At 53.6% G+C, this 11,738-nt stretch overlaps 1 protein-coding gene across 3 annotated transcripts; it reads right to left on the bottom strand.

Moving 5' to 3' along the window:
* Nucleotides 1-5,236: 5,236 nt before the first annotated feature.
* LOC120037120 (ubiquitin thioesterase ZRANB1-like) lies at nucleotides 5,237-11,028 on the bottom strand. 3 transcript variants are annotated; one of them, XM_038983298.1, is made up of 3 exons: nucleotides 10,782-11,028; nucleotides 10,191-10,387; nucleotides 5,237-9,991 (listed from the first exon to the last, which is right to left on the bottom strand). In XM_038983298.1, the coding sequence occupies exon 3, from the start codon at nucleotides 9,926-9,928 to the stop codon at nucleotides 8,954-8,956; it is 975 nt and encodes a 324-aa protein (XP_038839226.1). In that variant the 5' UTR covers nucleotides 9,929-9,991; nucleotides 10,191-10,387; nucleotides 10,782-11,028; the 3' UTR covers nucleotides 5,237-8,953. The 3 variants fall into 3 exon arrangements, with proteins under 3 accessions (XP_038839226.1, XP_038839224.1, XP_038839225.1); XM_038983296.1 differs by lacking the exon at nucleotides 10,191-10,387; XM_038983297.1 differs by lacking the exon at nucleotides 10,191-10,387 and having other exon boundaries at nucleotides 10,703-11,028.
* Between the last annotated feature and the right edge of the window lie 710 nt (nucleotides 11,029-11,738).

Below are 11,738 nucleotides of genomic sequence, written 5' to 3' on the forward strand. Positions count from 1 at the left end.
CCATGTCCGTCCTTTCCCTTTCTCCATGTCCGTCTCTTTCCCTTTCTCCCCGTCCGTCTCTTTCCCTTTCTCCCCGTCCGTCCTTTCCCTTTCTCCCCGTCCGTCTCTTTCCTTTCTCCATGTCCGTCTCTTTCTCCCCGTCCGTCTCTTTCCCTTCCTCCCCGTCCGTCTCTTTCCCTTTCTCCATGTCCGTCTCTTCCTCCCCGTCCGTCTCTTTCCCTTCCTCCCCGTCCGTCTCTTTCCCTTTCTCCATGTCCGTCTCTTTCTCCCTGTCCGTCTCTTTCCCTTCCTCCCCGTCCGTCTCTTTCCCTTTCTCCCCGTCCGTCTCTTTCCCTTTCTCCCCGTCCGTCCCTTTCCCTTTCTCCATGTCCGTCTCTTTCCCTTTCTCCCCGTCCGTCCCTTTCCCTTTCTCCCCGTCCGTCCCTTTCCCTTTCTCCCCGTCCGTCCCTTTCCCTTTCTCCCCGTCCGTCCCTTTCCCTTTCTCCATGTCCGTCCCTTTCCCTTTCTCCCGTCCGTCCCTTTCCCTTTCTCCATGTCCGTCTCTTTCCCTTTCTCTCCGTCCGTCCCTTTCCTTTCTCCCCGTCCGTCCCTTTCCCTTTCTCCCGTCCGTCCCTTTCCCTTTCTCCCCGTCGTCCTCTTTCCCTTTCTCCATGTCCGTCTCTTTCCCTTTCTCCATGTCCGTCTCTTTCCCTTTCTCCATGTCCGTCCCTTTCCCTTCTCTCCATGTCCGTCCCTTTCTCCCCGTCCGTCTCTTTCCCTTTCTACCCGTCCGTCCCTTTCCCTTTCTCCCCGTCCGTCCCTTTCCCTTTCTCCCCGTCCGTCCCTTTCCTTTCTCCCCGTCCGTCCCTTTCCCTTTCTCCCCGTCCGTCCCTTTCCCTTTCTCCCGTCCGTCCCTTTCCCTTTCTCATGTCCGTCCCTTTCCCTTTCTCCCCGTCCGTCCCTTTCCTTTCTCCCGTCCGTCCTTTCCCTTTCTCCCGTCCGTCCCTTTCCCTTCTCCCCGTCCGTCCCTTTCCCTTTCTCCATGTCCGTCCCTTTCCCTTTCTCCCCGTCCGTCCCTTTCCCTTTCTCCCCGTCGTCCCTTTCCCTTTCTCCATGTCCGTCTCTTTCCCTTCTCCCCGTCCGTCCCTTTCCCTTTCTCCATGTCCGTCCCTTTCCCTTTCTCCCCGTCCGTCCCTTTCCCTTTCTCCCCGTCCGTCCCTTTCCCTTTCTCCCCGTCCGTCCCTTTCCCTTTCTCCCCGTCCGTCTCTTTCCCTTTCTCCCCGTCCGTCTCTTTCCCTTTCTCCCCGTCCGTCCCTTTCCCTTTCTCCCCGTCCGTCCCTTTCCCTTTCTCCCCGTCCGTCCCTTTCCCTTTCTCCCCGTCCGTCCCTTTCCCTTTCTCCCCGTCCGTCCCTTTCCCTTTCTCCCCGTCCGTCCCTTTCCCTTTCTCCATGTCCGTCCGTCCCTTTCCCTTTCTCCATGTCCGTCCGTCCCTTTCCCTTTCTCCATGTCCGTCCCTTTCCCTTTCTCCATGTCCGTCCCTTTCCCTTTCTCCCTGTCCGTCCCTTTCCCTTTCTCCCTGTCCGTCTCTTTCCCTTTCTCCCTGTCCGTCTCTTTCCCTTTCTCCCTGTCCGTCCCTTTCCCTTTCTCCCTGTCCGTCCCTTTCCCTTTCTCCATGTCCGTCTCTTTCCCTTTCTCCATGTCCGTCTCTTTCCCTTTCTCCATGTCCGTCCCTTTCCCTTTCTCCATGTCCGTCCCTTTCCCTTTCTCCATGTCCGTCCCTTTCTCCCCGTCCGTCTCTTTCCCTTTCTACCCGTCCGTCCCTTTCCCTTTCTCCCCGTCCGTCCCTTTCCCTTTCTCCCCGTCCGTCCCTTTCCCTTTCTCCCCGTCCGTCCCTTTCCCTTTCTCCCCGTCCGTCCCTTTCCCTTTCTCCCCGTCCGTCCCTTTCCCTTTCTCCCCGTCCGTCCCTTTCCCTTTCTCCCCGTCCGTCCCTTTCCCTTTCTCCATGTCCGTCCCTTTCCCTTTCTCCCCGTCCGTCCTTCCCTTTCCCTTTCTCCATGTCCGTCCCTTTCCCTTTCTCCATGTCCGTCCCTTTCCCTTTCTCCCTGTCCGTCCCTTTCCCTTTCTCCCTGTCCGTCCCTTTCCCTTTCTCCCTGTCCGTCTCTTTCCCTTTCTCCATGTCCGTCCCTTTCCCTTTCTCCATGTCCGTCCCTTTCTCCCCGTCCGTCTCTTTCCCTTTCTACCCGTCCCTTTCCCTTTCTCCATGTCCGTCCCTTTCTCCCCGTCCGTCTCTTTCCCTTTCTCCCCGTCCGTCCCTTTCCCTTTCTCCCCGTCCGTCCCTTTCCCTTTCTCCCCGTCCGTCCCTTTCCCTTTCTCCCCGTCCGTCCCTTTCCCTTTCTCCCCGTCCGTCCCTTTCCCTTTCTCCCCGTCCGTCTCTTTCCCTTTCTCCCTGTCCGTCTCTTTCTCCCTGTCCTTCCCTTCCTCCCTGTCCGTCCCTTTCCCTTTCTCCCCGTCCGTCTCTTTCTCCCTGTCCTTCCCTTTCTCCCCGTCCGTCTCTTTCTCCCTGTCCTTCCCTTTCTCCCTGTCCTTCCCTTTCTCCCTGTCCTTCCCTTTCTCCCTGTCCGTCTCTTTCCCTTTCTCCATGTCCGTCCCTTTCCCTTTCTCCATGTCCGTCCCTTTCTCCCCGTCCGTCTCTTTCCCTTTCTACCCGTCCCTTTCCCTTTCTCCATGTCCGTCCCTTTCTCCCCGTCCGTCTCTTTCCCTTTCTACCCGTCCGTCTCTTTCCCTTTCTCCCCGTCCGTCCCTTTCCCTTTCTCCCCGTCCGTCCCTTTCCCTTTCTCCCCGTCCGTCCCTTTCCCTTTCTCCCCGTCCGTCCCTTTCCCTTTCTCCCCGTCCGTCCCTTTCCCTTTCTCCATGTCCGTCCCTTTCCCTTTCTCCCCGTCCGTCCCTTTCCCTTTCTCCATGTCCGTCCCTTTCCCTTTCTCCATGTCCGTCCCTTTCCCTTTCTCCCTGTCCGTCCCTTTCCCTTTCTCCCTGTCCGTCCCTTTCCCTTTCTCCCTGTCCGTCTCTTTCCCTTTCTCCATGTCCGTCCCTTTCCCTTTCTCCATGTCCGTCCCTTTCTCCCCGTCCGTCTCTTTCCCTTTCTACCCGTCCCTTTCCCTTTCTCCATGTCCGTCCCTTTCTCCCCGTCCGTCTCTTTCCCTTTCTACCCGTCCATCTCTTTCCCTTTCTCCCCGTCCGTCCCTTTCCCTTTCTCCCCGTCCGTCCCTTTCCCTTTCTCCCCGTCCGTCCCTTTCCCTTTCTCCCCGTCCGTCTCTTTCCCTTTCTACCCGTCCATCTCTTTCCCTTTCTCCCCGTCCGTCCCTTTCCCTTTCTCCCCGTCCGTCCCTTTCCCTTTCTCCCCGTCCGTCCCTTTCCCTTTCTCCCCGTCCGTCCCTTTCCCTTTCTCCCCGTCCGTCCCTTTCCCTTTCTCCCCGTCCGTCCCTTTCCCTTTCTCCCCGTCCGTCTCTTTCCCTTTCTCCCTGTCCGTCTCTTTCTCCCTGTCCTTCCCTTCCTCCCTGTCCGTCCCTTTCCCTTTCTCCCCGTCCGTCTCTTTCTCCCTGTCCTTCCCTTTCTCCCCGTCCGTCTCTTTCTCCCTGTCCTTCCCTTTCTCCCTGTCCTTCCCTTTCTCCCTGTCCTTCCCTTTCTCCCTGTCCGTCTCTTTCCCTTTCTCCATGTCCGTCCCTTTCCCTTTCTCCATGTCCGTCCCTTTCTCCCCGTCCGTCTCTTTCCCTTTCTACCCGTCCCTTTCCCTTTCTCCATGTCCGTCCCTTTCTCCCCGTCCGTCTCTTTCCCTTTCTACCCGTCCGTCTCTTTCCCTTTCTCCCCGTCCGTCCCTTTCCCTTTCTCCCCGTCCGTCCCTTTCCCTTTCTCCCCGTCCGTCCCTTTCCCTTTCTCCCCGTCCGTCCCTTTCCCTTTCTCCATGTCCGTCCCTTTCCCTTTCTCCCCGTCCGTCCCTTTCCCTTTCTCCATGTCCGTCCCTTTCCCTTTCTCCCCGTCCGTCCCTTTCCCTTTCTCCATGTCCGTCCCTTTCCCTTTCTCCCCGTCCGTCCCTTTCCCTTTCTCCATGTCCGTCCCTTTCCCTTTCTCCATGTCCGTCCCTTTCCCTTTCTCCCTGTCCGTCCCTTTCCCTTTCTCCCTGTCCGTCCCTTTCCCTTTCTCCCTGTCCGTCTCTTTCCCTTTCTCCATGTCCGTCCCTTTCTCCCCGTCCGTCTCTTTCCCTTTCTACCCGTCCCTTTCCCTTTCTCCATGTCCGTCCCTTTCTCCCCGTCCGTCTCTTTCCCTTTCTACCCGTCCATCTCTTTCCCTTTCTCCCCGTCCGTCCCTTTCCCTTTCTCCCCGTCCGTCCCTTTCCCTTTCTCCCCGTCCGTCCCTTTCCCTTTCTCCCCGTCCGTCCCTTTCCCTTTCTCCCCGTCCGTCCCTTTCCCTTTCTCCCCGTCCGTCCCTTTCCCTTTCTCCCCGTCCATCCCTTTCCCTTTCTCCCCGTCCGTCTCTTTCCCTTTCTCCCCGTCCGTCTCTTTCTCCCTGTCCTTCCCTTCCTCCCTGTCCGTCCCTTTCCCTTTCTCCCCGTCCGTCTCTTTCTCCCTGTCCTTCCCTTTCTCCCCGTCCGTCTCTTTCTCCCTGTCCTTCCCTTTCTCCCTGTCCTTCCCTTTCTCCCTGTCCTTCCCTTTCTCCCTGTCCTTCCCTTTCTCCCTGTCCGTCTCTTTCCCTTTCTCCATGTCCGTCCCTTTCCCTTTCTCCATGTCCGTCCCTTTCTCCCCGTCCGTCTCTTTCCCTTTCTACCCGTCCCTTTCCCTTTCTCCATGTCCGTCCCTTTCTCTTTCTACCCGTCCGTCCCTTTCCCTTTCTCCCCGTCCGTCCCTTTCCCTTTCTCCCCGTCCGTCCCTTTCCCTTTCTCCCCGTCCGTCCCTTTCCCTTTCTCCCCGTCCGTCCCTTTCCCTTTCTCCCCATCCGTCCCTTTCTCCCCGTCCGTCCCTTTCCCGTCCGTCCCTTTCCCTTTCTCCCCGTCCGTCCCTTTCCCTTTCTCCCCGTCCGTCCCTTTCCCTTTCTCCCCGTCCGTCCCTTTCCCTTTCTCCCCGTCCGTCTCTTTCTCCCTGTCCTTCCCTTCCTCCCTGTCCGTCCCTTTCCCTTTCTCCCCGTCCGTCTCTTTCTCCCTGTCCTTCCCTTTCTCCCCGTCCGTCTCGTTCTCCCTGTCCTTCCCTTTCTCCCTGTCCTTCCCTTTCTCCCTGTCCTTCCCTTTCTCCCTGTCCTTCCCTTTCTCCCTGTCCGTCTCTTTCCCTTTCTCCCTGTCCATCTCCCGCTCACTCTGTCGCCACTCTCCCACTGGACCCAGACAGACAGCAGACCTCTCCTCTCTGTCACAGTCTGCTCCCCAGCCTAGCCAAAGGAACTGTTCATCCCTACAGGCCTGAGGGAATACTTTCAATAATCAGAGATTCTCCCAGAACAGCAAGGACAAACACTCAGGGATTCAATGGGTCCAAGATTCCCTTCTAACTAAACACTCCCTTAATAATACTGTAGTTCTGTGTGTTCCTTACGTAACAATGCAGCTGCTGTGCCACTAACCGTAACAAGTCTATTTTCATTCTAGATAGTCATTCCTCCAACAAACACCTTGTGTATCCACAAAACATATATCTCTACTCAAGTGCATTCCATATAGCCAAGGCCTAGTCATGCTTAGAGAGAAAGCTCACCGTTTCTATCGAATGGTAGGCCTATAGGCTACCTTGCCTCTCTCCTCTGGCAACAGCCTGAGTCATGCTGGCACACGCACATGACCTGTACAGAGGCGCAACCAGTCCTTCTCTCCGGTGAGACCGGGTCCCTCTCCAGCACGGGACCGGGCCGCTCTCTCGGGTTGCTCTCCCAACATCATATGCCACTTGAGTATTTTTTTTACTTTCAATTATTATTATTTTTTTCTCGCGTAGCATCGATTAAGCATCGGCACAATATAACGGAACCACTGTAGTCACTCCGTCACATTTAAGACCTCGGGAAAACTGAATTTAAGACATTTTGAGACACCCTGAAAACAGATAACACCAGCGTGAGAGTCTCATCTTTCCATAGGGGTTTGTAGACCAAACAGTTGGGACGCTACAAACGTTTTCATGAGGAAAAACAATAAATTCTGGACGTCTCGTGTCTGACAGACACCGCTGTAGCTCGGCCACCTTCCACCGCAGATGCGGACGGCCGCCACTGGTGGATGCAGTGGATTGAGACACAGCCCATACAAAAAGACACTTAATTAGATTTGCGCCGGGGCGCAGACATCGACTAAACGGGGGTTATAAAGAATAACCTATAGGATTAAAAATACCGGGGTTTGGCGCAGGTACAGCCGACTAGCGCTAGCTAACACCACAAAATGGATACTTGGGAGTCAAAGTATCGATATAATATCTTACAAAATAATATTCTGATTTCTAACTATAGATTTCCGCTCCCTCCATCACTTTGTAGCGTGGTCAGTTAGTGACAACCAGGGTGAACTACGTGGCCAGTTAGTGACAACCAGGGTGAACTACGTGGCCAGTTAGTGACAACTAGGGTGAACTACTACAGCGCGGCCAGTTAGTGACAACCAGGGTGAACTGCTGCAGCGTGGTCAGTTAGTGACAACCAGGGTGAACTACTGCAGCGTGGCCAGTTAGTGACAACCAGGGTGAACTACTACAGCGCGGCCAGTTAGTGACAACCAGGGTGATCTACTGCAGCGTGGTCAGTTAGTGACAACCAGGGTGAACTACTGCAGCGTGGCCAGTTAGTGACAACCAGGGTGAACTACGTGGCCAGTTAGTGACAACCAGGGTGAACTGCTGCAGCGTGGCCAGTTAGTGACAACCAGGGTGAACTACTGCAGCGTGGTCAGTTAGTGACAACCAGGGTGAACTACGTGGCCAGTTAGTGACAACCAGGGTGAACTGCTGCAGCGTGGCCAGTTAGTGACAACCAGGGTGAACTACGTGGCCAGTTAGTGACAACCAGGGTGATCTACTGCAGCGTGGTCAGTTAGTGACAACCAGGGTGAACTACGTGGCCAGTTAGTGACAACCAGGGTGAACTGCTGCAGCGTGGCCAGTTAGTGACAACCAGGGTGAACTACTACAGCGCGGCCAGTTAGTGACAACCAGGGTGAACTGCTGCAGCGTGGCCAGTTAGTGACAACCAGGGTGATCTACTGCAGCGTGGCCAGTTAGTGACAACCAGGGTGAACTACTGCAGCGTGGCCAGTTAGTGACAACCAGGGTGAACTACTACAGCGCGGCCAGTTAGTGACAACCAGGGTGATCTACTGCAGCGTGGTCAGTTAGTGACAACCAGGGTGAACTGCTGCAGCGTGGCCAGTTAGTGACAACCAGGGTGAACTGCTGCAGCGTGGCCAGTTAGTGACAACCTGGGTGAACTGCTGCAGCGTGGCCAGTTAGTGACAACCAGGGTGAACTGCTGCAGCGTGGCCAGTTAGTGACAACCAGGGTGAACTACTGCAGCGTGGTCAGTTAGTGACAACCAGGGTGATCTACTGCAGCGTGGTCAGTTAGTGACAACCAGGGTGAACTGCTGCAGCGTGGCCAGTTAGTGACAACCAGGGTGAACTACGTGGCCAGTTAGTGACAACCAGGGTGAACTGCTGCAGCGTGGCCAGTTAGTGACAACCAGGGTGAACTACTGCAGCGTGGTCAGTTAGTGACAACCAGGGTGATCTACTGCAGCGTGGCCAGTTAGTGACAACCAGGGTGAACTACGTGGCCAGTTAGTGACAACCAGGGTGAACTGCTGCAGCGTGGCCAGTTAGTGACAACCAGGGTGAACTACTGCAGCGTGGCCAGTTAGTGACAACCAGGGTGATCTACTGCAGCGTGGCCAGTTAGTGACAACCAGGGTGAACTACTGCAGCGTGGCCAGTTAGTGACAACCAGGGTGAACTACTACAGCGCGGCCAGTTAGTGACAACCAGGGTGATCTACTGCAGCGTGGTCAGTTAGTGACAACCAGGGTGAACTGCTGCAGCGTGGCCAGTTAGTGACAACCAGGGTGAACTACGTGGCCAGTTAGTGACAACCAGGGTGAACTGCTGCAGCGTGGCCAGTTAGTGACAACCAGGGTGAACTACGTGGCCAGTTAGTGACAACCAGGGTGAACTGCTGCAGCGTGGCCAGTTAGTGACAACCAGGGTGAACTGCTGCAGCGTGGCCAGTTAGTGACAACCAGGGTGAACTACGTGGCCAGTTAGTGACAACCAGGGTGAACTGCTGCAGCGTGGCCAGTTAGTGACAACCAGGGTGAACTACTGCAGCGTGGCCAGTTAGTGACAATCAGGGTGAACTGCTGCAGCGTGGCCAGTTAGTGACAACCAGGGTGAACTGCTGCAGCGCGGCCAGTTAGTGACAACCAGGGTGAACTACGTGGCCAGTTAGTGACAACCAGGGTGAACTACGTGGCCAGTTAGTGACAACCAGGGTGAACTACGTGGCCAGTTAGTGACAACCAGGGTGAACTACGTGGCCAGTTAGTGACAACCAGGGTGAACTACGTGGCCAGTTAGTGACAACCAGGGTGAACTACGTGGCCAGTTAGTGACAACCAGGGTGAACTACGTGGTCAGTTAGTGACAACCAGGGTGAACTACTGCAGCGTGGCCAGTTAGTGACAACCAGGGTGAACTGTTGCATCGTGGCCAGTTAGTGACAACCAGGGTGAACTGCTGCAGCGTGGCCAGTTAGTGACAACCAGGGTGAACTGCTGCAGAGTGGCCAGTTAGTGACAACCAGGGTGAACTACTACAGCGTGGCCAGTTAGTGACAACCAGGGTGAACTCAGGAACGAGAGTGTTCCATTCATTTTCACCTGATCTTGTGTCTGTGTAATGTCCATTCAGACAGGACTTTATGTACAGTAACACTAATTTACATCCTATAATAACCACTCACTCACCTGCACAAGCATTGAGGAACAGCCAGTCCGTTTTCCTCATCCTGTTCTTAATCTGTTTGGTCTTCTTGAAATCAATGTTCTCTGGATGGTGATGCTGCTCCTCTCCGCTGCCCATCGCCCCGTCCGCCAGCTCAATCCTCTGGAAATCCATCTTTACCTCCGCCTCCCTCTTAGAGGTGGGTGGAGAGGTCATCCTCAGTCCCGGTCCCTGTCTCCCGCTCAGCCCCTTACTGCTCACCCCACTCCCTCTCCACCTGGCCCCGTCTCTGTCCTGTTCATTGATGATTGAGGATGTGGAGGAGGGAGCCTCCTCGGACTGCCCAGCCAGCTCTATAGGAATAGCCTCCCGGTTGTTACGTTGAGGCTGGGGGTGGTCGCAGACGATGCACTTCCGGGTCTTGGGATAGTTCTGGTAAGTACAGGCAGTGCAAGTCCAGTGCTGCCCGCTGCTACTGCCGCCACCACCACCTCCACCTCGGGTGTTGAGTCTGTTGAGTCTGTTCCGGTCGTTGTACTCCTCTGTACAAGGGTCCATAGGGGGAGGGGCTGGGCGGTAGCCCACGTTGGTGCCTGATGTCTGGGGGGCCTCCGTGGGGCTGCAGGGGGTCCTTTGGTTGCGCTGACACAGACACTGGGTACAGCGGATGGCACGAGGCCAGTTCAGGTAGGTGCACATGTGACAGGACCACTTGGAGCTATTCTCAGCCATGCTGGGGGGCTTGACACGGGGCCTGGCACTGGAGTCTGGGTAGATTAGGAGGCTACCGCAGCTTCCCTCGGGGCTTGGAGGGTCCTGCCAGCCACAACCAGGCTCCGTACTAAGACTGCTGGGGCTGCTATTGTAGGTCTCCTTTGTGATTATGGGACTGCTGGGACACTGTGCACGACACATGGTGCACTTAACAGCGGAAGGCCAGTTCTCATAGGTGCAGTAGTCGCAGGCCCACTTCACTCCCACCTCTGTCATCACGGATGAGGTAGAAAGAAAACGGTTCTGTTCCCGTTACCAAGGGGATCAGTATGGCACTGGCTGCGGAGACAGAAATGCACAGAAATGTAAGGGCTACTTTAGCAAAATTGTTTCCTTATATAAAAAAAAAAATGGGTAGATACATAACAAATATGGATAGGGTAAACATTTAGCTGAACAGACAATAAGATAATAATAACAAGTGTTTGGAAAGACGACACATTTATCTGCATTTCATTCAGGTTTTTTTTAAGCTTACCGAGGACAATTTCATGTTCCGTACACTCCCAACTCAGGAAATACCGGCTAGCTAGTAGCTAAGGGGCCCACCACAGAGTTCAGTACCTTGAGTAAACATTGTACTTTGGCAAGCAACTCAACACCCCCAAGCCAGCGTTCATTGACGTTAGCTAGCGCGAAATGCTAACTAGTTCGCTTTTGTTACGGAGGCACCACCTGTCGGGGTTTGAAACGGACAGCCATGTTTTTTTACCGTCTGTGTCGGGGTGAAATATTGAAATAAACCCCCCCCAATGTCCCGTTTTTAAAATGATATTATTCGAAGTTAACTAACTAGTTAGCTACGCTTGCTAGTTAGCGAACGGTTAGCTTGCTAGCTAGCTTTGCCTGTTTGCCAATCTATCAACTATTAATATTAGCTAACGTTAGCTACTAGCTAGCTAATCCTATTATACTCAATAATGAAGAACATTGTCTTTGTCATCGATCAATAGAGTATTGTCAGTAGCTACTAAAACTATAGCTACCTACCTAATTAACTAACTAACTCATTGATGAATCGTATCTTTCCCTGTGTACTTTTCCTCCTCGGTCCAGAACCATAACAAACCTAAATCGCTCAGTCCTGCCTCCTCTTCGTTCTACCGAGCCGTTCTAGTCCGTTCTTCCAGTTGATTGCGTTACCCTTTTCTCTCACATGTTTTTATTTTCCCACTGTAAACTCTTATGAAAAAAAAAAAAAAGGGATTGTGTTATAGTGTAAAGCTCCCTTCCGTTTCGCTCTTTATATCATGTTGTCAATACCCCGGACTCCATGGTTAGTGGGGATGAATCGTTCGCGAACAACAACGATCGGCTCTTTTTTTGAACGGATCTTTTTTGATGAACGTCGGGAACCGAATTGAATTTGTGAAAGAGCGGTTCATTTGGCTCTCTCATTTGCTTACTGTTACGACTGTTTTGGGGGGGTTTAGCTCCAGACGATTTAACTGCAGATAAATTATACAAAAAAAAGTATCTGAAGTTAGTAATTCCTCACCGAAAGAACAATCGTTTGGGAGGATACTCATTCGGTTCCACACTAGACGCGTTTTTTTGCAGTGATTTTAATTTGTTTCTCCATTTCTTTTGCAGGCCATCTAATCATTTGGTCAGGTGAAATGTATTTGAAGTCATATCTCACGATCTGACATGACGTCTGGCAACTTTTTAGGCTTTACATTAGAGATTTGTAATTTTTTTCACGGTTTTAGGTAGCTTAATTTTTAAGCACTAGGCCTACTGAACGAAGTGCCGTTTATGAGCTAAATGAACGGTTATTTTAGGTGAACGTAGCCAAATGAACCGGATCTCCGAAAAGACCCTAGGTAATATCACAATTGCAATTCCTTTGGAGAGTCTCAATCGCATTCTCCTTGTAATCCTCTCTCCTCGCCTCCTTCTCAAAACCCATTGGAGGACAAGGTCAGAGGGGCGGAACTTCTGGTTTTGTCATCCAATGGGTTTCGAGAAGGGGGTGAGAAGTGAAGGTCCCGTGTGTAGTTGGTAGAGCGTGGCGCTTGAAACG

Source organism: Salvelinus namaycush, unplaced genomic scaffold (genome assembly GCF_016432855.1).
Source record: "Salvelinus namaycush isolate Seneca unplaced genomic scaffold, SaNama_1.0 Scaffold1577, whole genome shotgun sequence".
Lineage (NCBI taxonomy): Eukaryota > Metazoa > Chordata > Actinopteri > Salmoniformes > Salmonidae > Salvelinus > Salvelinus namaycush.